The sequence below is a fragment of the Oryx dammah genome, unplaced genomic scaffold (genome assembly GCF_014754425.2).
Source record: "Oryx dammah isolate SB20612 unplaced genomic scaffold, SCBI_Odam_1.1 HiC_scaffold_23, whole genome shotgun sequence".
NCBI lineage: Eukaryota > Metazoa > Chordata > Mammalia > Artiodactyla > Bovidae > Oryx > Oryx dammah.
The window spans coordinates 44728411-44755634 of NW_024070207.1; the positions used below are offsets into that span (position 1 = coordinate 44728411).

General features: G+C 43.6%; 1 protein-coding gene across 1 annotated transcript; it reads left to right on the forward strand.

Moving 5' to 3' along the window:
* The first annotated feature begins 2604 nt into the window (after positions 1-2604).
* LOC120881558 (melanoma-associated antigen 10-like) lies at positions 2605-9508 on the forward strand. Its single transcript, XM_040265285.1, has 3 exons — positions 2605-2707; positions 6538-6632; positions 8087-9508. The coding sequence occupies exons 1-3, from the start codon at positions 2605-2607 to the stop codon at positions 9020-9022; spliced, it is 1134 nt and encodes a 377-aa protein (XP_040121219.1). The 3' UTR covers positions 9023-9508.
* The last annotated feature ends 17716 nt before the right edge of the window (positions 9509-27224 follow it).

The following is a 27224-nucleotide window of genomic DNA, read 5'->3' on the forward strand; positions in this document are numbered from 1 at the left end:
CTTTCTGTCTTCATATGATCTTTATGTGTATCTGTTTCCTCATCCCTTCTTCTTATAAGAACTCCAGTCATATTGGATTAGGCCCCATCCTTATGACCTCATTTTACCTCAGTTGTCTCTTTAAAGGCCCTATCTCCAAATTCAGTCACATTCTGAATTGCTGAGGTTTAGGACTTCAATATATGAATTCTGGGGGTACACAATTCAGCCCATAACAAAAGAAAGCCATTTCATTACTTCAATGGGTACATTTTTAAAAAAATATTAGAAAATTTCAATGCAAGTTCATGGGAATTCTTTTAGCAAACTAAGGTTACAAGGGACCTTCCATCCCCCCAGATCTACAACAAACATGCTTTAATGTGAAATAGTAGAAGCATTTCCATTAAAGTCAGGGAAAATAAATAGATACATGCTATCATCTTTATCATTTAAAATGATACTGGAACACAAAGTCAGAACTGTGGATATCAAAATAAATAAGAGGTATGAATATTGAAAAGAAAGTTATACTATTTGGTGATATTACCTGTGTAGAAAATTCTAAAGAATAAGCATGTGGAATATTCAAATGAACAAGAAACCTCAGAAAGTATAAATTCACTATAGCAAAAGACAGAGGCTTGTCACATAAAAGCAGTAACTGATTAGAACATGTAATCGAAAATATCCCATTCACAACAGCAATAGAATCCAAAAAGTACCTTAAAAGAATCATCACAAAAACATTTTAGATCTTTATGGAGGCAACTATAAAAGTTTACTGATAAATTCATGTAAAGTAAGTCTCAGATAAATGGGGCAGTATTTCATACTTACTGATGGGATATACATCATTGTAAAGATGTCAATTCTCATTTACAGATTTCATGCCTTACTCGTAGCTTCAAAGATGACAATCAAACTTGGCCCATTGTCTTCTCCCAAAATCAAGCCTGGAAAACGATAGAAGGTAGAATAAAAAGAAATCTCACAACTGTACATAATAAAATCTAAGCAACAAAACATGAGAAACCTCTGGGGAAGACTGAGGACTGTGTTGAACTTGTGTTTGGGATGAGGAAGTCCTGGGCGTAAGAGAGGTTGGAGAGAGTTTATAGATTATAATAGAAGGAAGATGACAGTATAGGGAGGAGTAAAGTTTAAAAGCTTCTGCTCCTACTTCAATAGAGTAATCTGAGGCTGCACCTCAAACCCCAGATGCCAGTATCCTTGAGGACAACAGGACAGCAGGAAAAATGGGTTGATTTATCCAGTATGACTTGAGTCTGCTAATAATCAGTTGAAACCCATTTAGTGGGTAAAGACTGGTCTTTTTTTTTTTAATGTACTATTTTAGCAGACTATAAAAAATGTACTAAAAATGGAATAGTGAGTATCACAATGAATCACCCACAGTAAGGGTAGATATTCATGAAATACAAACACACACACATATATTCTACATATATATTTGGTAGAGATGCAAAATGTACAATATATTTCTAAGAATGAGGGTTATAAAAAAGAAAATTACATCATTGGACAATGCAGAGTTAGATAAGCTCAAAAGAGGCAGGATATCCCATAATCACAACTGTTCAGCTTCTTCCTTGTAGAAAATACATTTTTTAGAACAAAAGTTTCTAAAATCTAAGTCTGGCTAGTGAAGAGACCCATCAGGAAGTTGGGCTTCATTTCTCTCATGGATGCTGCTACTCTCTTACACAGCATCTAGCCTGGAATCTAAAACCATTCTCTATAGGAGATGCACTTGAGCAAATGGCCAGAGATGGCAGGAAGGGATAATTTCCCATTTTGTATTTAGTTGAACCCAGGGTACAAGATGAGGACTCTCAGAGAAGATTGAGGGGTGCACCCATACCAGAACAGAGAGTATCCCACAGAACCCTGCTTCACTGCTGATATCAGTCCTGGGAGACTTCAGGCATAGATCTCAGGCTGAGCAGCCCCCTTCATTTCCAGCTTGGGGGGGTCTCAGGAGGGTAGAGGCCTTGGTCTGAAGGTAGCAGACATAGGCCAGCAGAGGGGAGGAGTCTAGATCTTGCTAGTTGTCCAGGTGAGGACTTAAAAGAGGATTTGAGGATCTGAAGAACTGGGCCCTAGCCCTGCCCTCTTTCTGTGGTCAGCCCTGTGAAACCTCAGGGTGTGGTCACTGGATGTGGTCAGAAGGTAGGGACAAGTAACACTGTCATCATCCAATTACCAACAGACATCAAGGTGAAGACCCTGAGGGAGGAGCAATTAGAAGCCTGCCCCAGACAGAGAAGGTACTATAGAATCCAGCCCTTTATTTGCTTTCAACTCTAGGAGGTCCTAAAGCATGATGGCTGGGTGTGGGGTTCCCTGACTTCTCACTAAGGCATCAGAAAGAGTTGAGGACCTTGCTCTGAGGAGCCCTGTTTCATGTCAGGAGAGGGAAGGGGACCCAGGCCTTGCCAGGCATCCAGAGGAGGATCTTAAGGAAGGACTGTGGTGAGCCCCTTCCCAGACAGTGGGGGACCCACAAAAAGCTGCCCATACAGTCAGCATGGGATGTCCTGGGTAGTCCAGTCAGATAGAGTGCCCCTCCCCCATGCCCTCTTTGGAGAGGTGCTTAGAGAAATGGCAACTTTGGACCAAAGGATGCATCATCAGGTCAGCAAAAAGGAGGGCATACAAGCCTTGTCAGGAGTAAATATAAATACTATTTTGGACAAATCTGAGGGTATGCCTGCAATCTCAGGGCGGGCCAGTAGCTTGCCCTGCCTCTGCTGTCAACCTTCCATAGCCCTGGCTCTGCATGCCTTGATATTCTCAAGGAGTAGGGGCTTGTTCTGGAGATCACGAGGGAAGCAGCCCAGGCTGAGCCCAGAGTCAAGGTGAGGACTCTGAGCTAGGACTGCATGGCTTTTCCACACCAGAGCTGGAATCCTGTCAGTGCCCTGCAGAAAAAGTAGGAACTCTGGCTCTGCCTCATAGATGGGGCAAGGAAACCTGGCTACGTCTCATAGTAGAGCTGGAAACCCCCTCCCTGCCGCACAGACAGAGCCATGAAACTGGACTCTGCCCCGCAGAAAGAGCGGGAACCCTGGCTGTGTCTCATAGGTGGAGCTGGAAATCCTGCCTCTCTGAAAGAGCGGGAACCCTGACTTTGCCTCACAGATGCGACAGAGAAACCTGGCCGTGTCTCCTAAGGTAGAGCTTCAAATCTGGCCCTGCCTCTCAGAAAGAGTGGGAACCCAGGGTTCGCCTTACAGATGGGGTGGAGAAACCTGGCCACTTCTCATAGCAGAGCTGGAAACCCCACCCTGCCGCACAGACAGCCATGAAATGAACCCTGGTTGCCTCTCGTAAGGTAGAGCTGGAAATCCAGCCCTGCCCCACAGAATGAGTGGGAACACTGGCTGTGTCTGATAGGTAGAGCCGAAAATCCACCTTGTGCATGGGGCGGAGAAACCTGGCCCCGCCTTAGCCCTGCAGTCATCCCTGAGAGACCGTAGGTAGGACTCCTAGAGGTGGTGTGTCGGGCCCATTTCTCCTGGAGTCTGAGGGACGCGAGACTGCTCTGAGAGGCCGGGGAAGAAGGAGTTCAGCTGTTGTCTATCAGGTGAGGACCCAGAAGTGGGAGAAGCCCACTGCAGGTCAGGTGGAGGGAGCCCCACCATCTGCTTGCTTTCAGCTTTGAGAACCCACAGTAGGTTTCCTGGACATGCGGTGAGGCTTGTTAGAGGAGGATGAACTTGGGGCACCAAGGAACGAGCCCAGGCCCTGCTGGCCTTTGAGGCTAGGACCCAGAGCAGGGGAGAGCAGCCTCCTTAGCCCCCGTGGACGGGACCCTCTGGCATGCTGTGCCTCGGCCATCCTTTCCCAGGAGGTCTCAGGCAGGGGTCCCGAGTGTGATGTGTCCTGACTTGCGCCCAGGGGCCTAGGGCACTGAGGCGTCAGTGGAGGACTCGGTGGGAGACGTGGAGGTGAGGATGCAGAGGAAGGCTCCGTTTCCACTCTGTGAGACTGAAGGGTCCCCCTGGGAACCCAGGGGCCCATGACGCCCTCCCCGCCTGCTCTCAGCCCTGAGGAGATCTAGGGGGCGCTGCGCCCCTCTTTGTCTTCTGACTTCTGTCTGGCGTCTCATGGTGATGGTGGTTGCAGGGTGAGGGAACGGCCTCAGGTCAAGAGGAGGAGGGGAGGCGGGCCCGTGGGGCGTGAATGTGAAACTCAGGGTTGGGGGGAACTTCCGCAGCCGAGGAGCCCCACCAATCCTGCTCTGCCACTCCAGTCACCTGGAGGACTCGGCCGCAGGGCTCGGGAGTGGTGGCCCTTGCTCCCTCGGGACGTGGTAGGGCTGGTCCGGGGAGAGAGGCCTTTGCCTGCGGGGTGGTGGGAATACCCTAAGCGGGCCAGAGCTCCCTGCTGCAGAAGACATGCTGGTCAGCCCCTACTGTCAGCCCTCAGAGGTGCTGGGCAGAGGGGTGGGGAGGGGAGTGGAATGGGAAAGGGTGGGAGGTGGGGGGAGGGAGGGTGTGGCCTCTCTTTACATTTCTCTGGTTGTTCTCAGGGGAGTGAGGACCAAGTCTGAAGGAGCAGGGACAGTTTGGTAGAGGGAGAAATTGCAGGCCTTCCCCAAGGTCAGATAAAAGACTGGGGGCACCCCCTACACCAGAACACGTGGGACCCAGCAGTTCTCTGCCCTTGCCACCAACACAGGAGAGCCAAAGATGCTTACTGGATTTGGACCCTGACTACTTTTTTTTTTCTGGGGGCTTCCCAGGATGGAAGACCTGGGTCTGGTGGGTGTGCCTGAGTTCAGCAGAGGGAGGAGAGCCACATGCTGTCAGGCATCAAAATAAGTACTCTGAGGGAAGATCTACAGGACCTCCCACCTTATGAAGAGGGGTCTCCCAGAAACCTGCCCCTGCTGACAGCCCTGCAAGGCCATGTAGCAGGGATGCCAAATGTGGCTTTACTGACTTCCACTCTGGTAGTCTCAGGGAGGTGAGACTTTTTCTGAGGGGGAGACCTCTGGATAACAGAGAGGACTGTGAGGGAGGATTGAGAGGACCTCCCTCTCCAAGTAGATTTGGCCTTGCCTGCCCTGAAAATATCTGTCTTAAAGAGAAGGGGCCCCAGCACAGCTCTGCTCCTCTTGTCAGCCCCAGGAGACCACAGGCAGGGTTGGACAGATGTCGCATTTCCTAACTTTTCCTGGGGAATGGGCATCTCAGAGAGGTGAGGACATCCCTTTGAAGGGGAGACACATCAGTTGAGAACAGGGAGGAGTTTCAGGCTCTGTCAGGAATCAAGGTAAGGGTCACTGAGAGGCCTGAAGACCCCCCCTTCCCTGAAAAGAAGGATGCCACAAAATCTCAGCCCTGGGAGGATCCAAGTAGGGGTGGACAGAGGGGATGAACTCTCACTTCTGCCACAAGCTCTACCAGGAGTTCAGGGGATAGAGTGTCTCAGGGAGGTGAGGTCTGGGTTGGAGCAGAAAACTTTAGGTCAGCAGAGGGTAGGACAAGCCTTGCCAGGGGTACAGATGAATACTTTGAGCGAGGATTGAGTACATCCCCTATGCCAGAACAGACCCCAGGCAGGGGTGGCTGGACTTTGTCTCTTTTTACTTTGTATGAGGTGTCCCAGGGAGATGAACACTTTGGTCTGAGCTGATGACATCAGCCAAGGGGGCAGTTCCAGAATCTGAGGAGTCAAGGTAAGGTAAAGACCTTGAAGAAGGGAACTAAGGTTACTCCCTAATACAGACAGAAGAGGTCTCACAGAAACTCCACCCTGTCCCCACTATCCACCCTGGAAGGATCTAGGCAGTAATGCTCAGATGTGGTGTACCCTCACTCCCTGCAAGGGGTATGTGGAAGTGTCCCCGGGAGATAAAACCTTGGTCTGAGAAGGATGATTTCAGGTCACCACCTAAAGTGGGCAAGGCCCTCCAGGAGTAAAGAATACATTGAGGGAAGACAGAGGGAATTACCTATCTCAGAAGAGGAAGCCCAGCCCCTGCTGCCAGTCATGGGAGACCCCCAACCAGGGGTGGTTGGATGTAATATCTCTTTACTTTTGTCTTGAGGGTGTTTAGGTCTTGAGGTGAAGGCCTTGGTGTGAGTGAGAAGACAGGTCAGCTGAAGGAGTCACGTCAGATCAGAAGAGGGAAAAGTCCCAGACACTACCAGAGTCAAGGTAAGGACACTTGGTGAGGACCAAAAGCACTTTCAATCCCAGAAAGAAGAGACTCCATGGAGTCTAGCTATCTCTTGTCCTTAGGTCTGGAAGTATTCAGGCAGGGTTGGTTGTATATGATATGCCCCCACTTTATCCAAGGGTGAGAAAGTTGTCTCAGAAAGGTGAGGTCATGGTCTGAGGCAGTAATGTCCAGTCAGCAGGGGGTGGTCTAGGCCCTATCAAGGTAAAAATGGATACCATGAGGGAAGACTGAAGATAGCCCTACCAGAGGACACATGGGGCCCAGCACTTGCTTTTAGCACTGGAAGGACCTAGCAAGGGTGGTAAGATGTAGTACCTCATTTTTGCCCATGGGTTTTTCAGGGAGGTTAAGTCCTCATTCTGAGGAAGTGGCCATCTGTGTGGAAGCTACATCAGCTCAGCAGAGGGAAGAGTCCTGGACTCTGCCAGAGTTTAAGGTAGGGACCCTGAATGAGGACTGAGGGCACACCCTCACCTGAGGACCCAAGGCATACCCAGCTCTGCCCTGCCCCTGTGGTCAGCCCTGGGGGGCCCTGGGCACAGTGGTCAGATGGTGTTCCCTTACTTCCTTCTTGGTGGTCTCAGGCAGGTGAGGGCTTGTTCTGAAGGAGCCAGACTCAAGACAGCAGAGGGAGTCCCAGAACCAACGAGCAGTGTGAGGAATGAGGGTAACCCTCAGCTAAGAGAGAGGGGGAACCCACAAACTTCATTCAGCACCTGCTGTCACCCTGAGAGGACTTGGGCAGGTGTGGCCGAAAGTGTTGCCCCTTCACTTCTCATCTGTCTCAGGAATGTAAGCTCTTGTCTTAAGCTAGCGGAGGCAGGGCAAGAGGAGGCACAAGCCTTGTTAGAGCAAAGGTAAGAACCTTAGCAAGGAGGGGATCATCCACTCCAGAACAGCAATGACCTCACAGAACTCAACCCCTCCTAACCTGTCAGGGGCTCCAGGAACTATGAGGTAAGGGCCTTGGTGTGAGGCCCATGTCCTCAGGTCAGCAGAGCAGAGGAAGCCCAGGCAGTGCTGGGAAGTCAAGTTGAGGTGCATATTCTGAATGTCTACCAAGGGCCCCACTATTCCAGAACTGAAGGGACCTCACAGTGCTTGACCCCACCTGCCATAGTCATCCCTGGAAGCCTTGGGCTGTGCTGGTTGGCGGCACTCTGAGGAGCTTTCTAACATCCTCTTACCGGTTCCCAGGGGACAAACTGTCCAGGGAGACAGGAGCCCTGTGAGGCCCTAGAGAACTCCCTAAAGAGGAGATCTGTAAGTCAGCCTTTGTCAGAGCTGCCAAGAGTACATTTCTCTGATGAGGCTGCTGACCCACTTTCTCCTTCAGGCCCGTGGGATCCCATCTCCCACCATCCTGCTAACACTTCCACCTGCTCCCTCCAACAAGAGTTATCATGCCTTACTCTCCAAAGCGTCCACGCCTCACTTTTGAGTCAGGCTTTCATACACTAAGTGAGATACAAGGCCTGCTGATGGTTCAGGATTTCATACCTGAGGAGAAGGAGGAGACCTTCTCCATTTCTTCTTGCTCTTTCACCTTCTGCTACCCCTCTCCTTCCCCCCATCCCTTCCTCTCCACTGATATTGGGCACACCAGAGGAGAAGTAGTAGGAGGAGAAAAAGCAGGAGAAGGAGGAGCAGGAGGAAAAGGAGCAGCAGTAGCAGGAGGAGGAGGAGCAGGAGGAGGAGAAAGAGCAGCAGGAGGAGGAGGAGCAGGAGGAGAAGAAGGATCAGCAGGAGGAGGAGGAGCAGAAGGAGGAGAAAGAGGAGCAGGAGGAGAAGGAGCAGGAGGAGGAGAAGGAGCAGAAGGAGGAGAAAGAGCAGCAGGAGGAGCAGGAGGAGGAGAAAGAGCAGCAGGAGGAGAAGGAGGAGGAGGAGCAGGAGGAGGAGAAGGTGCACGAGGAGGAGAAGCAGCATGAGGAGGAGGAGCAGGAGGCTCCGGAGAGTCCCGGGAGCTTCTTCTCTTCCACGTCATGCAGCAAATCAGATGAAGATTCCAGCAGCCAAGAAGAGGAGGGCACAGGCTTTCACCAGGCCTCAGAAGACACCAAATCCTTGCCCAGAGACCTGCTAAATGAGAAGGTGGCTAATTTGGTTCATTTAATGATCCTCAAATATCAACAGAAGGAGCCCATCACAAAGGCAGAAATGCTAAAGGCTGTCATCAAAAGGGATAACAAACAATTTCTTGTGATCTTTGAGAAAGCTTCTAAGTGCCTAGAAGTGATCTCTGGCATTGATGTGAAGGAAGTGGACCCTAAAGCCCACTTCTACATCCTTTTCAACTCATTAGGCCTCACCCATGATAAGATAGTTAGTGATGATCAGAGCATGCCTACAAATGGCCTTCTGATAATCATTCTGGGTGTGATATTCATAGAGGGCAACTGTGTCCCTGAGGAAAACATCTGGAATTTCTTGAATATGATAGGCATCAAAGCTGGGAGGAAGCATTTCATTTATGGGGAACCTAGGAAGCTCATCACCAGAAACTGGGTGCAGGAGAATTCTCTAGAGTACCGGATGGTGCCTAATAGTGATCCTTCACGGTACGAATTCCTGTGGGGCCCAAGGTCCTATGCTGAAACCAGCAAGCTGAAAGTTTTGGAATTTTTGGCCAAGATCAAAGGGATTGACCTCATTTCCATCTCAGACTGGTATGAGGAGGCTTTAAGAGATGAGGAAGAGAGAGCTGGGGCCAGAGATAACTCTATGGATAGTAATACTGCCATGTTTATTGTGCAGCATTTGCCAGTAATTTCTGACCCAACTGAAGAATGTACTGTGTTTGAAGAGGGCAGTCAGGTTTCTAAGTAGAGGAGAGTCAGGGTCAGGCTGGGGAGAACACTCTGTGCAACAACTTTGTTTTCCTGTTCTGTATGGGTGACTTAAAAGTTTATCGTTTTTTTCTTCCCTTTTAACATTTTTTTCAAATACTCTTCCTTTGAACAGGCTTATTGACTTTAGAATCTCTTTATGAATGATGTTGATCACATTTATTGTTAAACATTTATCAGATTTAAGAATAAGAGTTTTGATATTTTGCAAAACAAGTTGGGGAACCTTCCACTGTATTTTGTGACCTGGAACAAGATAACGTGATATTGGGATTTTCTTGGTAATGTGGAAAAACTCAGCAGGCAATAGAGAAAAAATGTAAAACGTGGTTCATTTTTTGATTCCCATACCACTTTAGTCTATTGTTCTGTAAAATTTAAGATATGTATACCTGGATTTGTATGGCTTATTCAAGAAAGTAAGAGTAATCTAAACAAATCCAGTTTTTGGATTCTCTTAACCACTTTAGTGTATTATTCTGTAATATTAAAATATATACCTGTACTTGCTTGGCTTATTCAAGAAAATAGGCATAATCTTAACAAATCTTAATTTTTGGATTCCCTTTAGCTATTTTAGTCTCAGTCAGTTAAGTTCAGTTACTCAGTCGTGTCTGACTCTTTGTGACTCCATGAATCACAGCATGCCAGGCCTCCCTGTCCATCACCAACACCCAGAGTTCACTCAAACTCATGTCCATTGAGTCGGTGATGCCATCTAGCCATCTCATCCTCTGTAGTCCCCTTCTCTTCCTGCCCCCAATCCCTCCCAACATCAAGGTCTTTTCCAATGAGTCAACTATTTGCATGAGGTGGCCAAAGTATTGGAGTTTCAGCTTTAGCATCAGTCCTTCCAATGAACACCCAGGACTGATCTCCTTTAGGATGGACTGGTTGGATCTCCTTGCAGTCCAAGGGACTCTCAAGAGTCTTCTCCAGCACCACAGTTCAAAAGCATCAATTCTTCAGTGCTCAACTTTCTTCACAATCCAACTCTCACATCCGTACATGACCACTGGAAAAACCATAGCCTTGACTAGACGGACCTTTGTTGGCAAAGTAATACCTCTGCTTTTCAATATGCTATCTAGGTTGGTCATAACTTTCCTTCCAAGGAGTAAGAGTGTTTTAATTTCCTGGCTGCAATCACCATCTGCAGTGATTTTGGAGACCCCCCCCCCCCCACCAAAATAAAGTCTGACACTGTTTCCACTATTTCCCCATCTATCTGCCATGAAGTTATGGGACCAGATGCCATGATCTTCGTTTTCTGAATGTTGAGCTTTAAGCCAACTTTTGCACTCTCCTCTTTCACTTTCATCAAGAGGCTTTTTATTTTTATTTCTTTTTTTTAAAATTTATTTTACTTTACAATACTGTATTGGTTTTGCCATACATCAACATAATCCACCATGGGTGTACATGTGTTCCCAATCCTGAACCCCCCTCCCACCTTCCTCCCCATACCATCTCTCTGGGTCATCCCAGTGCACCAGCCCCAAACATCCTGTATCCTGCATCAAACCTAGAGTGGCGATTCGTTTCTTACATGATATTATACATGTTTGAGTGCCATTCTCCCAAATCATCCCACCCTCGCTCTCTCCCACAGAGTCCAAAAGACTGTTCTATACATCTGTGTCTCTTTTGCTGTCTCACATACAGGGTTATCATACATCTTTCTAAATTCCATATATATGTGTTAGTATACTGTATTGGTGTTTTTCTTTCTGGCTTACTTCACTCTGTATAATAGGCTCCAGTTTCATCCACCTCATTAGAACTGATTCAAATGTATTCTTTTTAATGGCTGAGTAATACTCCATTGTGTATATGTACCACAGCTTTCTTATCCATTCATCTGCTGATGAACATCTAGGCTGCTTCCATGTCCTGGTTATTATAAACAGTGCTGTGATGAACATTGGGGTACACGTGTCTCTTTCAATTCTGGTTTCCTAAGTGTGTATGCCCAGCAGTGGGATTGCTGGGTCATAAGGCAGTTCTATTTCCAGTTTTTTAAGGAATCTCCACACTGTTCTCCATAGTGGCTGTACTAGTTTGCATTCCCACCAACAGTGTAAGAGAGTTTCCCTTTTCTCCACACCCTCTCCAGCATTTATTGCTTGTAGACTTTTGGATCACAGTCATTCTGACTGGTGTGAAATGGTACCTCATTGTGGTTTTGATTTGCACTTCTCTGATAATGAGTAATGTTGAGCATCTTTTCATGTGTTTGTTAGCCATCTGTATGTCTTCTTTGGAGAAATGTCTATTTAGTTCTTTGGCCCATTTTTTTAATTGGGTCTTTTATTTTTCTGGAATTGAGCTGCAGGAGTTGCTTGTATATTTTTGAAATTAGTTGTTTGTCAGTTGCTTCATTTGCTATTATTGTCTCCCATTCTGAAGGCTGTCTTTTCACCTTGTTTATAGTTTCCTTTGTTGTGCAGAAGCTTTTAATTTTAATTAGATCCCATTTGTTTATTTTTGCTTTTATTTCCAGTATTCTGGGAGGTGCGTCATAGAGGATCCTGCTGTGATTTATGTCGGAGAGTGTTTTGCCTTTGTTTTCCTCTAGGAGTTTTATAGTTTCTGGTCTTATGTTTAGATCTTTAATCCATTTTGAGTTTATTTTTGTGTATGGTGTTAGAAAGTGTTCTAGTTTCATTCTTTTACAAGTGGTTGACCAGTTTTCCCAGCACCACTTGTTAAAGAGATTGTCATTAATCTATTGTATATTCTTGCCTCCTTTGACAAAGATAAGATGTCCATAGGTGTGTGGATTTATCTCTGGGCTTTCTATTTTGTTCCATTGATCTATATTTCTGTCTTTGTGCCAGTACCATACTGTCTTAATGACTGTGGCTTTGTAGTAGGGCCTGAAGTCAGACAGGTTGATTCCTCCAGTTCCATTCTTCTTTCTCAAGATTGCTTTGGCTATTCGAGGTTTTCTGTATTTCCATACAAATTGTGAAATTATTTGTTCTAGCTCTGTGAAAAATACCGCTGGTAGCTTGATAGGGATTTTATTGAATCTGTAGATTGCTTTGGGGGTAGTATACTCATTTTCACTATATTGATTCTTCCAATCCATTAACATGGTATATTTCTCCATCTATTTGTGTACTCTTTGATTTCTTTCACCAGTGTTTATAGTTTTCTATATATAGGTCTTTTGTTTCTTTAGGTAGATATATCAAGAGGCTTTTTAGTTCCTCTTCACTTTCTGCCATATGTGTGGTGTCATCTGCATATCTGAGGTTATTGATATTTCTCCCAGCAATCTTGATTCCAGCTTGTGGTTCTTCCAGCCCAGCATTTCTCATGATGTGCTCTGCATAGAAGTTAAATAAGCAGGGTGACAATATACAGCCTTGACGTACTCATTTTCCTATTTAGAACCAGTCTGTTGTTCCATGGCCAGTTCTAACTGTTGCTTCCTGACCTCCATATAAGTTTCTCAAGAGGCAGATCAGGTGGTCTGGTATTCCCATCTCTTTCAGAATTTTCCACAGTTTATTGTGGTCCACACAGTCAAAGGCTTTGGCATAGTCAACAAAGCAGATGTTTTTCTGGAACTCTCTTGCTTTTTTGATGATCCAGCAGATGTTGGCAATTTGATCTCTGGTTCCTCTGCCTTTTCTAAAACCAGCTTGAACATCTGGAAGTTCACGATTCACGTATTGCTGAAGCCTGGCTTGGAGAATTTTGAGCAATACTTTACTAGCATGTGAGATGAGTGCAATTGTGCGGTAGTTTGAGCATTCTTTGGCATAGCCTTTCTTTGAGATTGGAATGAAAACTGGACCTTTTCCAGTGCTGTGGCCACTGCTGAGTTTTCCAAATTTGCTGGCATATTGAGTGCAGCACTTTCACAGCATCATCTTTCAGGATTTGAAAGAGCTCATCTGGAATATCATCACCTCCACTATCTTTTGTTTGTAGTGATGCTTTCTAAGGCCCACTTGAGTTCACATTCCAGGATGTCTGGCTCTAGGTGAGTGATCACACCATCATGATTATCTGGATCATGAAGATCTTTTTTGTGCAGTTCTTCTGTGTATTCTTGCCACGTCTTCTTAATATCTTCTGCTTCTGTTAGGTCCATACAATTTCTGTCCTTTATTGAGCCCATCTTTGCATGAAATGTTCCCTTGCTATCACTAATTTTCTTGAAGAGACCTCTAGTTTTTCCCATTCTGTTGTTTTTCTCTATTTCTTTGCATTGATTGCTGTGGAAGGCTTTCTTATCTCTCCTTGCTATTCTTTGTAACTCTGCATTCAGATTCTTTTATCTCTCCTTTTCTCCTTTGCTTTTCACTTCTCTTCTTTTCACAGCTATTTCTAAGGCCTCGCCAAACAGCCATTTTGCTTTTTTGTATTTCTTTTCCATGGGGATGGTCTTGATCCTTGTCTCCTGTACAATGTCACAAACCTCCGTCCATAGTTCATTAGGCACTCTGTCTATCAGATCTAGTCCCTTAAATCTATTTCTCACTTCCACTGTATAATCATGAGGGATTTTATTTGATTTTGTTCAGTAAAATTAAAAGATATATACTTGAATTTGCTCGGCTTATTCAGAAAAGTAAGAGTGATCTTAATCTTACTAAAAACTCTACTCACTGACTCATTTATTCATCAAACATTAACTGGATATATTTTCTTTAGAAAGCACTGTGATAACAGTGGAAATCTGAGGATAAGCAAGACATACTCCTGCCCAGAGAAAGGAAGAGGTTAGGAGAAGCAATAATATCAGGAAGAAAGTAAGATGTCCTCCATTACCTAAACAACAGTTGAAAAAAAGCGTAAGGAGGTAGGACTCCAGATGGGAGCAGTCAAGTGGAAATGCCCTGAGCTAGGGCAGTTTGGGGCTTTGGGAAACTGCATTTTTTCTATGAAAGCTAATTATTAGGTAGCTATGGGTGATGGCAGAGGCCAGACTCTTAGACTGTGTGTTATAGAGGTGAGAGAAGAGGATGGAATGGAAAATTGCTTAGTAGTTTCTTTTGGATCAGGGATAAACCAGAGGGAAATCCCTACTTGGGGCAGGTATGAGAGGTACCCCGAACTCTTGTTCCAGTGCAGTGAATACAGTGCTTGAAGGCTCTGCAGTGATTTCTTGAGAATAGGGTGATACTCTCTTGAGGTGATACCCAGAAACCACTAAGCTGGCATTCCTGTCCCTGGCCTAAGAGAGTCAGAGCCAATTCTGTTAAGATCCCATTAAAGATAGGTTATCTTGAGTGTGCATGCATACTAAGTCGCTTCAATCATGTCTAACCCTTTCTGACCCTATGGACTGCAGCCCGCCAGGCCCCTCTGTCCATGGGATACTCCAGGCAAGAATACTGGAGTGGGTTGCTATGCCCTCCTCTAGGAGATCTTTGTGACCCAGTGATCAAACCCAGATCTCCCACATTGCAAGCAGATTCCACCCATGTCTCTTACATCTCCTCCATTGGCAGGTAGGTTCTTTCCCACTAGCCCCACCTGGGAAGCTTGAGTGTGAAGGTGTTAGCCCCTCAGTCATGTTCAACTCTCTGTGGCCCCATGGACTATAGCCTGTTAGGCTCCTCAGTCCATGAAATTCACCAGACAAGAATACTGTAGTGGGTAACCATTCCTTCTCCAGGGGATCTTCCAGACCCAGGGATCAAACCCAGGTTTCCCACATTGCAGGCAGATTCTTTAATGTCTGAGCCAGGAGGTAAGTCCATCCCATCTTGAGTGTAATTAGGCCAAATCTTAGCAAGGTCTAGACTTTGGTGGCAGTCAAATGAACAAAAATAGTATTTTGGATGGATGAGTAGCTGGGAGAGAAAGAAAGAATTTGACTTCAATTCTAGGAGCTTTGAGTTACATTAGCTGGGGAAATTTACTCATACCCCAAATTAATAATCCTCTAAGAGGAAAAATTTAGTGAGTTTTGTGAAACTGCATTTTTTCCTGATTTGATTATCTGCATATTATTTGGGACATCCTGGATAAAAACAAAATCCCAGAAGAGAGGGTAGTAAGGTCTGGGGACAAAATAATACTAGAAATAATTGCCATTCATTAAAGACCTAATAAATGCCACTGTGCTAGATGCTTTGCTTATTTTCCATACATTCCAGCAGTCCTATAAGAGGGCTTATCAAACCCATTTTATAGAGGATGCATCCAAGGCTTATAGTGTTGGTAATTTCCCCAAGATTATATTTCTAGCAAGTGATAGGGCTGAGACTAGACTATGGTCTGAATTCATCTAGGGCCCATAACCTCCTAGCTTACGGCAGGTCTATCTTTTAGTCCATTCACTTATGAGTACTGTGTAACCTCTCAGGTGACAAAAAGAAGGACCACATGACAAGGTACTAAACAAAAATGAAGAGAAAATGAGAATAAGACATAATTTGGGGATTGTCTGAGCTTTGTTTATCTAGGATCCTCTTGCTTAGAGACCTGGGATACCTTCATACTTAACTCTACCCAGGTCCTGGCATTTGTGTCCAGTCCTAGCAATATCCTGAATTACAGCACACTTCCCCTTGTCTTCCCCAGTGTGCCCTCTTGTCCAGTTCTGGAACCTGGTCTGCTGGACAGCTCCTCACTGTCTCCTCATCTGAAAGCTGTACTGTGTTCCCAGTGGACGACCCAGCACCACCACTGCCTTACCCCTAACAGAGAACATTCCTGCTCCCTGCAAAAGTACCCTGACTGTTTCATCTTCACTCTGGAGCCCTGATAGCAACAGCCCCTTCAACTCTGAAGTTCAGTTTGGAAAGTTCAAATAGACAGTGTAGATTATACTGATCTGTAGTGAGTTAAATGGTGACCCCCAAAAGGTATGTATTTAAGATATATATAGATATAGAGATATCCAAGTCCTAATTTCCAGTATCTGTGTATGTGACCTTATTTGGAAATAGTCTTTGCAGATGTAATTATGTTAGGAATCTTGAGATTATCTTGGATTTAGGGTAGGCCATAAATACAATGAATGGTGTACAAATAAGAGCAAAGAAAGGGAGATATGACACACACAGACTCACAGAGAAGAAGGTGATACGAAGGATGGAGGCAGAGATTGGAGTGATGCATTTATAATGCAAGGAATACCAAGGATTGCTGGTGATAACCAGAAGGCAGAAGAGGACCATGAGATGGAATTCTCATTAAGATTTACAGACAGCCCTGGGAAACTAATACATGTTCATTTCCCCAGGTATATTTAACAGAATATCACAGTGTTTTCCAAATGTGCTTGTTAGTAGAGTGTGATTTGGCATATAATCTACTGGCTATTGGAATGTAACTCTGAAGTTAGATACACTATTTTTGATACCACCATAATATTCGCAGTAGGACTTTAATGGGATGTCTTTTTGAAATTGACCACTGAACACATACATAGGTGGATGTGCTTATCTGTCTGGTTAAAAACCAAAACCTTCATCATAAATAATAGATAAGGAAAGACCATAGAAATCTCTGTGTAATCAAATGTCTACAGAGGCTAAATTCTTAAAATCTCTGTAGTCTTTCTGGGAGATGAAAATGGTTCCTTAGCAGACATGCTGCTGCTGCTGCTGCTGCTGCTGCTGCTGCTGCTAAGTCGCTTCAGTCATATCCAACTCTGTGTGAGCCCATAGATGGCAGCCCACCAGGTTCCCCCATCCCTGGGATTCTCCAGGCAAGAACACTGGAGTGGGTTGCCATTTCCGTCTCCAATGCATGAAAGTGAAAAGTGAAAGTGAAGTTGCTCAGTCGTGTCTGACTCTTATCGACCCCATGGACCGCAGCCTACCAGGCTCCTCCATCCATGGCTAGCTCTGTTTAAAAACAGAAAAAATCTTTGTTGTGAACTGTATGCTTATGTCCCCCACAAATTCATATGTTGAAAACATACCCCCCATTTTGGTAGTATTAGGAAGTGGAGCATTTGGCAGGTAATTAGGTTTTGATGAGGTCATGATGGTGGAACCTCTATGATGACAGTAGTGCCTTTATAAGAAGAGAAAAATAGGCTAGAGATTTTTCTTGGCCATGTACAATAGAATGAGAAGATAACTGTCTTCAAGCCAAGAAGAAGGTCCTCTCCAGACACCAAGTCCATTAGCAGCCTGATCTTGGACTTCACGGACCTCCAGAAGACATATAAATTTCTGTTGTTTAAACCACAAAGCTGGTTAAAACAGCCTGAGCTGACTAAAACAACCATCCTTCTACCGCCCCTTGTCTGTGTACCTGCTGTACAGGAAAATCCTGGTTTGCAGCGAGCCAAAAGACACCTACCTGTACAGGATGTTCAGTCATGTAGAACGTAACAGAGGCTCATAAAAGATTCTGGCCATGTATCACAAGCAAGGAGAAAATTCTCAGTCTGCTGAAATTAGAAACATTATTGTAAAGAGTAGTGAAGTAAAGTGTTATTGGGTGAAGAAGGGTGAGTTCTCCCTGCTGAGATTATAGAATCCTTTGACAACTAGGTGTGGTCTTATATTAGAAAGCACCTGACAGATAGTAGGTTCCTGTAAAGTTGGTGAATCTCAAGGTAAATTGGGTTTTCTCAGAAACTCCCTTCAATAAATGAAGAGAATTGTCATAACAATTACAGTCGCTGCTTTTTATTGAGCACCTACTAGTTCACAGCTCATGGGAGAGAGAGTATGTGAAGGCTTATGGAATAGACTACAAGAACTCATCCACATTTTGTCTTCCTCACCTTCTGGGTGGTCCACTGGTAGTTAGGTAGGAGCCAGTATGCCCTTTCCATGCTTCCTCTGCCATTTAGTAGCAAACATGGAGACCCCCATGTTGGAATAGTGGTGCTACAAGATGGAAGCAGCCTATATCCTTGAGTCACCTGAAAGCAGAAAGTCCCTGCCAACCCAAATCAGAGTTTATGTGAACAACAATAACAATTGTATTAAGTCACTCATATGTCAGGTTTTGTCTACTGCATCAGTAAGCAGTTAATTTACTGATTAACACACAGCACCTATTTCTGGTTTTAGGCCTACTTAAATATTTTACTTAGGAAGCTAGTAGTTCATATATCTTGTAAAAAAATTCTAAAAATAAAAATCCATCACAATTTTCCCCTTTACAAAGTTCCTTCAAAATCCATACCCCTTCTCAGTTGTTGTTCAGTCACCAAGTTGTGTCCGACTCTTGGCGACCCCATGGACTGCAGTACACCAGGCTTCCCTGTCCCTCACCATCTCCTGGAGTTTGCCCAAGTTCATGTCCATTGAATTGGTGATGCCATCCAACCATCTCATCCTCTGTTGCCCTCTTCTCCTTGTGCCTTCAATCTTTCCCAGCATCAGGGTCTTTTCCAATGAATCAGCTGATTGCATCAGGTGGCCAAAATACTGGAGCTTCAGCTTCAGCATCAGTCCTTCCAATGAATAATCAGGACTGATTTCCTGTAGGACTGACTGGTTTGATCTCCTTGATGTCCAAAGTTCTCTCAAGAGTCTTCTCCAGAACCACAGTTCAAAAGCATCAATTCTTTAGTGCTCATCCTTCTTTATGGTCCAACTCTCACATCCATACATGACTACTGGAAAAACCATAGCTTTGACTATATGAACTTTTGTTGGCTAAGTGATATCTTTGTTTTTTTTTAACACACTGTCTAGGTTTGTCATAGTTTTTCTGCCAAGAAGCAAGCATCTTCTAATTTCATGGCTTCAGTCACCATCTGCAGTGCTTTTAGAGCCCAAGAAGAGGAAATCTGTCACTGCTTCCACATTTTCCCTTTCTATTTGCCATGAAGTGATAGGATTGAATGCCATGATCTTAGTTTTTTAATATTGAGATTTAAACCATTTTTTTTCACTTTCCTCCTTCACCCTCATCAAGAGGCTCTTTAGTTCCTCTTCACTTTCTGCCATTAGAATGGTATCATCTGCATATCTAAGGTTTCTGCTATTTCTCCCCGCAATCTTGATTCCAGCTTGTAACTCATCCAGCCCGGCATTTTGCATGATGTGCTTTGTGTATAAGTTAAACAAACAGGGTGACAATAAACAACCTTGTTGCACTCCTTTTTCAATCCTGAACCAGTCAGTTGCTCCAGACAGAGTTCTAACTGTTGCTTCTTGACCCGCATATAGGTTTCTCAGGAGACAGGCAAGATGGTCTGGTATTCCCATCTCTTTAAGAGTTTTCCACAGTTTGTTATGATCCACACAGTCAAAGGCTTGAGCATAGTCAATGAAACAGAGTTAGATGTTTTTCTGGAATTCTCTTGCTTTCTCTATGATCCAGTGAAATTTTGCAATTTGGTCTCTGGTTCCTCTGCCTTTTCTAAGCCCAGCTTGAACATCTGCAAGTTCACGTAATGCTGAAGCCTAGCCTGGAGGATTTTGAGCATAACCTTACTAGCATGGGAGATGAATGCAATTGTCCAGTGGTTTGAACATTCTTTAATACTGCCCTTCTTGGGAACTGGGATGAGGATTGACCTTTTCCAGTCCTGTGGCCACTGCTGGGTTTTCTAAATTTGCTGAACTATTGAGTGCAGCACTATAACAGCATCATTCTCAGAGGTAACTACAATTAAAAATCCGCTGTGTATTATTTTAAAGGTTATTCTAGGTTTTTCCATAATACATGTATTAAAATATATATTGTTTTTCTTTTAACATACTTGGTAATTATGCATATATTAACCTTCCACTTACCTTTGCCATTTAATAAAGAAAATGCAAGTTTTTTTCCTAGCCAAAAGACCAGGAAAAGTTTGGCCTAACAAGAGAAAATCTTTTAGCAATACTTGCCTCATGGTAGCCAAACACTAACAGACAAACTACAACATCCACACACCATCGGCACACTAAAAGGTTATTAGGAAGGAGTGGGGAACTGATCTTACATTTCTAAGGCTGAAGGTGGTAGTGCCAGAATTCCCCTAGCAGGGTAATGCTGGCAGGGCTTAACAAGGTATTGGCCTTCATATTCCCTGCCTGGCAGAAACACACTACATCCTTATTCCCCTCCAAGGTGGTGTGTGTGTGTTGGGGGCAGAGCAGAGAGCTGGTCTTCCAAGTCTTCCAGATGGCACAGTAGGAGGTGCTCTGACTCCCCCTCAAAGATAATGTGATCAGGGTACAGCCTCTTTCCCCTCATAACATTGGGCCACACAGAGCTATGACATAGCTCTGAAGCAGAGCTATATGGCATACCTCCTCTCCACTTTCTTAGTATCACAGTGACACTGTGCCAGTGGTAAGCTAACAATCTACCCTGCCCTATAGGTTAGGTACCAAGAACTAAAAAGATCTCAAACAGATGAGAAAGGCAATGCACAGAGGCTAACAAGAGGATAATAGAAGCAGTCTGAGTCATCCCTCTTTCCCACTCATACTGGTGAGTAACCATGTTACTTGGCAGAAAGACAAGTTTACATTGTGGCTGGGAGGTACCCAGGAAGTATGAGTTAGTTCTTTATGTTTGCCAGGACAGTGTCAGTTCAGTCAAAGAGGGAGCTGAGCTTCCACTCTGTCTATAATAATGCTATGTGAGTCAGCACCTTGCTTTTGCTGAGAAGATGTTGGTGGGGACCAGAGGAAAGTTGAACATGGACCCGTCATGTATCTCAACAGGGGAACTGTCTGCTAAAAAGAAAAAAAAAAGGAATAGGATCTAGAATTCATAATATAATGTCCAAAATGTGCAGGATACAATTGAAAAACAGCTTTCATACCCAGAACCAAGTAAAGCACAATGTGAGAGAGCAAAGACAATCAGCAGATGTCAAAACTAAGGTGAATAAAATGTTGGAATTATCTAACAAGAATTTAAAGCAGCCATTAGAAAACAGGTTCAACAAGTAACTACAAATTCTCTATAAAGAAAAGAAAAAGAAAAACATTGTCAAAAATGAGATAGAAATTATAAAAAAAGGAACAAAACATAAAACTGAAAAATACCGTAGCTGATATAAAAATCTTGTTGGATGGGCTCAATAGTAGACTGGAGATGACAGAGGATAGAATCAGTGAACTTGAAAAGAGAACAATAGAAATTACTGATCTGAAAAGTAGAGGGAAAATACTCTGACCTTTTCTAATCATCAAAATCTAGTCTGAAGACTTTTACTTCTGACAACATGGAATATATATATATATTTTCTTATTATTCCTGCTGTGAACAACTAAAAATCCTAGACATTATATTCAAAAAAATTTATAAAAGGACTCTGAACAGTGAAAAGAATCAGCCAGACTGGCTAAGGGCCTAGGAGTCTGAGGAATGGCAAAGAGGTGAGTTCCCTGAGTTTCTTTTTTTCTTGCTTCCTAAGTCCCAGTCATGGAGCTGAAGAAACCAGCAATCAGGAAATACCAATAGATGCAGACAAAAAGAAAAGTCCCGGCAAAATCCTGCTTTCTCTAGCCTAAGGACAAAGAAAGGGGCAACTTAGTAAGACAGAAACCTTTTAGACATTAACTGCTCTACTCCAGCCAAACATGGCACAAGTAACTGTGGCGTCATCGCTGCACACAACAGCCAAGGGTGAATGGGGAGCATAGGCTTCTATCGTCCCAGGTCTGTAACAAGGCAGCCCCAACTCCATTGCCAGGGTGATGTCAAAGAAGGGCAAAAGGAAACTGGGGACTGTCATCACCACTGGACAGCAAGAGACCACTTACAGGCCTGGAATTTTACCCCATCCAGGGTAGAGAATCTGAGGGAACCTCCAATCCTCAGATGTCAATGGAAGCCAAATTGGGAATTTTAACTTCTACCTCCACCTGTCAGTAACAAGGTGGTGTCACTCCTCCTTCCTGTACCAGAGTCAGAGAAAGCCAGATAAAACAAAACTTTAAACAAGATTCAGGGTCTCATAACACACAAAATGTCCAAGTTTCAACTGAAAACCATCATACCAAGAACTAAAAAGATCTCAAATTGAATGAGAAACGCAATGCATGGAGGCTAACAACTAGGTAGTAGAAATGTTAGAATTATCTAATAGATTTCAAAGCAGTCATCATAAAAATGTTTCAGTGAGCAATTATGGACATGATTAAAACAAATGAAAAAATATGTGCAGAAAATATATATAAAGTTTTAGCAAAGAAATAGATGATATAAAAAAGACTCAAAGTCAGGAGACAATTTAGATATTCTAGAATAGTTAACGGAGAAGGCAATGGCAACCCACTCCAGTACTCTTGTCTGGAAAATCCCATGGACAGAGGAGCCTGGTAGGCTGCAGTCCATGGGGTCGCTGAGGGTCGGACACAACTGAGTGACTTCACTTTCACTTTTCACTTTCATGCATTGGAGAAGGAAATGGCAACCCATTCCAGTGTTCTTGCCTGGAGAATCCCAGGGACTGGGGAGCCTGTTGGGCTGTCTATGGGGTCGCAGAGAGTCAGACATGACTGAAGTGACTTAGCAGCAGCAGCAGATTAGTTAAACTGTTGTATATCTGTACCATGGTACATTACAAAGTAATATAAAAGAATGAACTATTGATAAACAAGAACTTGGATATTTCATGGGATCACAAAGAATCAGACACGATTGAGCAACTAAAGTGAACTGAACTGAAAGGAGCAGAATTATTTAAGAATCATACATAGGATTTATATCATGAAGTGGCAGAGATCAAGCTGGTTTCTATAAAAGTCAATTCATGGAAATAGAGAAAAATAGAATCTACTCTAAGCAAGAATCCCCTTTCTGGAATGCCCTGGTGGTCCACTGGTTAGGACTCCATGCTTTGACTGATGAAGACCCAGGTTCAATCCCTAGTTGGGAAACTAAACTAAGATCCTACAACCTGTGCATTTTGGCCCAAAACAAAACAATAACAGCCTTCTCCCAAAAGACTCTTCCCAATAATTGCACCAAGAGGCCAAACACTTTCCATTATGGAGAGTGCACTCTTCCCTGAATAGCAGCAGTAGCAGAAGTGGTTTGTGTTCCTTGATGAACACAAGCTTTCCTTTAGCTTTCCTCCAAGTATCTATCCCTTTTCCTCAATTCACTGATGTGGACAAGTGATGTTTTCACAATCTTATATAAATTGCTCTGCAAATGTAGCTTCCAATCCAGTCCTTTAGGATCCACTTGTGACTTAGAGTGCCATCTCTAAATCTCTCCTACATGAAAATTATGAAACTGTCATTATTCTTGAGAAAGCATACTAGGCCTCAGTCCAGTTCAGACACTGAGCCAAAGTTAACTTCACTCTTAACTGTGCACCTAGACCCAGTTTTCTACCCGTATCAGAATTACTGGGAACAAAAAAGTTGATATTCCTGTCGCCAAAGCTCCTAAAATACCTAAAGCTAAACTTTCATATATGTTTCAAAGAAGAATTTTAAAAGTGTCCCCGAGGGGCATGTCAGAAATGGTATGTTTAGCCATGGGTCACATAATTATTGCCTAATTGATTTAACATTGGGCCACAGTTCTTGTAACCATCTCCAACAAAAAGGAAGCTCCCAGGGTGGTTGGGAGGAGCATCTGGAACAATGAGGTTAATGACAGAAACTTCTGGGGAAGCCATCTATCATGGCAGGAAAGTCCAAAACACGATGCTTCAGGGCCAGATTTATGTTAACAACACAAATCACACAGCTGTAACCAACTCTCCAAACATGTTAGAGAGGGTAAGGTGAAGCTCCTCAGAGGACTACTAAGGTAGTGGTTTGAAGATAATATATGACCATGAGAAAAAAGCTCAGGAGTCTCCTGGAGAAAACAACCATCAGTTCAGGGCCACAGCAAAGATATACATATTTTATAACATCATGCTGTGTCTAAAAAATTTTTCTTGGATTTGCAGCACCCAGCACCCCTTACGTAACTTCCTCCAAATAAATGTTCAGAAATTTTGTAAATGGCTGAGGCATTCTAAACAGACAGCAAGAGAAACTGAAAGCCAGGACCCCATGAACACCCCCATATGAGACAACAGGTGGTCTAAATTTTTCATTTTTACCTGTGCAAAACTGCCTGTGATGATGTTGCTGCTGCTGCTGCTGCTGCGTCACTTCAGTCGTGTCCGACTCTGTACGACCCCATAAACGGTCTCCTACCAGGCTCTTCTGTCCCTGGGATTCCCCAGGCAAGAACACTGGAGTGGGTTGCCATTTCCTTCTCCAATGCATGAAAGTGAAAAGTGAAAGTGAAGTCGCTCAGTTGTGTCTGACTCTTCATGACCCCATGGACTGCAACCCACAAGGTTCCTCCATCCATGGGATTTTCCAGGTAAGAGTACTGGAGTGGGATGCTATTACCTTCTGCGGTGATGATATTAGAGAGTACCAAAAAAATTAAAACAATTTAAACCAAAAGAAAAAGGAGAAACAAAAATTGTAAAAACATCACCTTGAAACAATCACTGGATTTGCCTTTCTCTTCCTGTGGAAGCAGTCCATGGGGTTGCAGAGTTGGACACTACTGTGCAACTAATACTTTCACTTTTCCTGTGGAAAAGAGCTCTGAGTCAAGAATCTCTTCTACAGATCTGACAGCTCATTTGTTGTCACTAAATTGCAATTTTTGAAAAGAACCATCTTGCTTGACACCAAGACACAGCAATGTGGAAATCCCAAATGACAATGATCCTATCCTATTAGTAGATCAAAAAAAAGATTTAAACTTTCATTTCGGGCAAGTATCTCTCTAAATTGAAAATCAGTTCTAGATACTAAGGAGGGCCTAGGCATAAAACATTGTTTTAGAGTAGTTGTAAATTAAATCATTTTTAATGCCTCTTTCTTACACATTTACTGAGCACCTACCATGAATTAGGCACTGCTGCTGCTGCTGCTGCTAAGTCACCTCAGTCGTGTCCGACTCTGTGCGACCCTGTAGACGGCAGCCAACCAGCTCCTCTGTCCCTGGGATTCTCCAGGTAAGAATACTGGAGGGGGTTGCCATTTCCTTCTCCAATGCATGAAAGTGAAAAGTGAAAGTGAAGTCCCTCAGTCGTGCCCAACTCTTAGCAACCCCATGGACTGGAGCCTACCAGGCTCCTCTGTCCATGGGATTTTCCAGGCAAGAGTACTGGAGTGGGGTGGAATTAGGCACTAATCATAGCTAAATGTACAGTTACAATTCACAAAAAAAGATGTATAGTCACAAAAATTGTATAGGCATTAAATGTACAGTTACAATTCATACCATTAAAGGGTTCATTGTAGAGTAGAAGAGGCAGATATATAAATTAGTTCCTATAGTACACTGAGAGAGTTGTTATTGACTGAAGAAACATAGTGTTATGGGCACAGAAGAGCTAATGTTTGGAGCACTGGGTCACAGAAAAAATGATGCTGTTGCAGAATCTTGACGAATGATTATAAGTTGGACAAGAGAAGTGAGGACATTCTAGATAAAGAAAATAGTAATTTGTAAAGGGCACAAAAGTTTGAAATAAAATAATGTGTTCAGGAAAAATAACATGGTTTTGTCTAGTAGGATGCATAAAATACATAAGAGGAAGGAGCATAAGATTTTTTTTTTAAAGAGAAGACAGTGTAAGGTAGAGCATATTGATGAAGCAAGAGAGGTACAAGGTAAGTTAGGCATTCTCAATAGTTCTCCTCTTCTACTTCTGAGCTCTCACAAGAACAGCTCTTTACAGTCCATTCACTGTCAAGGAAGACTTTTTCTAGCCTCTGCCCATTACTCAATTACAAAGCCGCCTCATTTTTTTTAAATTTTTTATTTGTTACAGCAGCAATCGCACTTCCAGTACCAATTTTCTATCTTAGTCTGTTCTGTCTGCTATTATAAAATACCACAGACTGGATGGCTTATAAATAACAGAAATTCATCTCTCAAAGTTTTTCTGGAAGCTAGAAGTCTGAGATCAGGTTTCAACAGAATGCCCTTTTCTAAGTTACAGACTTCTCATATCCTCACAAGCTGAAAAAGGGCAAGGAGGCTCTCTTGGGTCTCTTTTATAGGATCATTAATTTCATTCATGAGGGCTCTACTCTCATAGAGTCATCACCTCCAAAGGGCCTCACCTACTAATACCATCACATTAGGCATCAAAATTTCAACCTGTTAATTTTGGGAGGATGCAGACATTCAGACCATAACATGCTATTTACAGTATGGAGAACATCTGGAGGTTGGCAGGAGTAAAAATGGGGAGTTTTTGAGGGAATATTTAAACAGTAAAGGGATACAGTATAATAGTTCATAAGAATCTGAACTAAAGCAGTAGTGGGAATGGAAGAGTTGAAATATTAGAGTATACTCACCAACACTTAGTTTGGTCACTGTATTAATTTCAGTCATTTAGCAAGTATGTAATGGCACATCATTGTGTTTTTATCTGCCTGTTCTAAGTTATTATGTTGAGAATCTTTTCATGTGCTTATTGTCCATTCACATAAATTATTTGCTGATATGTGTTAATTTTTTTTTTTACTTTTTATTGCATTGTTTTCTTATTATTGAGTTTTGAGAGTTTTCTATATACACTGGATACAAGCCCTCCATTGAATACATGATTTTCTAATATTTCCTCTTATCCTTTCATTCTCTTAACAATATTTTGGAGAGAAGTTTTGTTCTTATTGAAGCCAACCCTATCCATTTTTAAAAAATGGATTTGGTGTTTTGGTATTATATCTAACAAATTGTTGTCTGGCCTGCCGTGTGCGCTAAGTTGCTTCAGTTGTGTTTGACTCTTTGTGACCCTGTGGACGGTAGCCCACCAGACTCCTCTGTCCATAGGATTCTCCAGGCAAGAATACTGGAGTGAGTTGCCATGCCCTCCTCCAGGGGATCTTCCCAACCCAGGGATTAAACCTGCAACTCTTATGTCTCCTGTATTGGCAGGCCAGTTCTTTACCACTAGTGCCACCTGGGGAGCTGGTATTCTGGCCTAGGACACCCCTCCCGCAATTTTCTCTTTCATGCTTAGTTTTAGAAGTTTCATAGTTTCAAGATTTACATTTAGGTCAGTGTTTCATTTTGAATTAAAATTTGTATATGGTGTGAGGTATAGATCCAAGTATTTTCTACTTTCTTTTCTGGACTCTGTATTTTCTTCCACTGGAGTATTTGTCTATCTCGATGCCAATTTGTTAGGTAACAGCGCGATGGCCTCGCCTGCCAGCTCGCGAGCTTCCCCCACCCGTGCGGAGCGGGATGGGACGGAGGGAGGGAGACATCCGGTGGCCCGTCACTCCGCGCAGGGACAGGGT

Coding starts and splice junctions, on each gene's coding strand:
- LOC120881558 (XM_040265285.1), top strand. CDS start 2,605: ATGGCAACTTTGGACCAAAGGATGCATCATCAGGTCAGCAAAAAGGAG. Junction 2,708..6,537: donor TATTTTGGACAAATCTGAGG/GTATGCCTGCAA, acceptor TGGGTTTTTCAG/GGAGGTTAAGTCCTCATTCT. Junction 6,633..8,086: donor GGACTCTGCCAGAGTTTAAG/GTAGGGACCCTG, acceptor GAGGAGGAGCAG/GAGGAGGAGAAGGTGCACGA.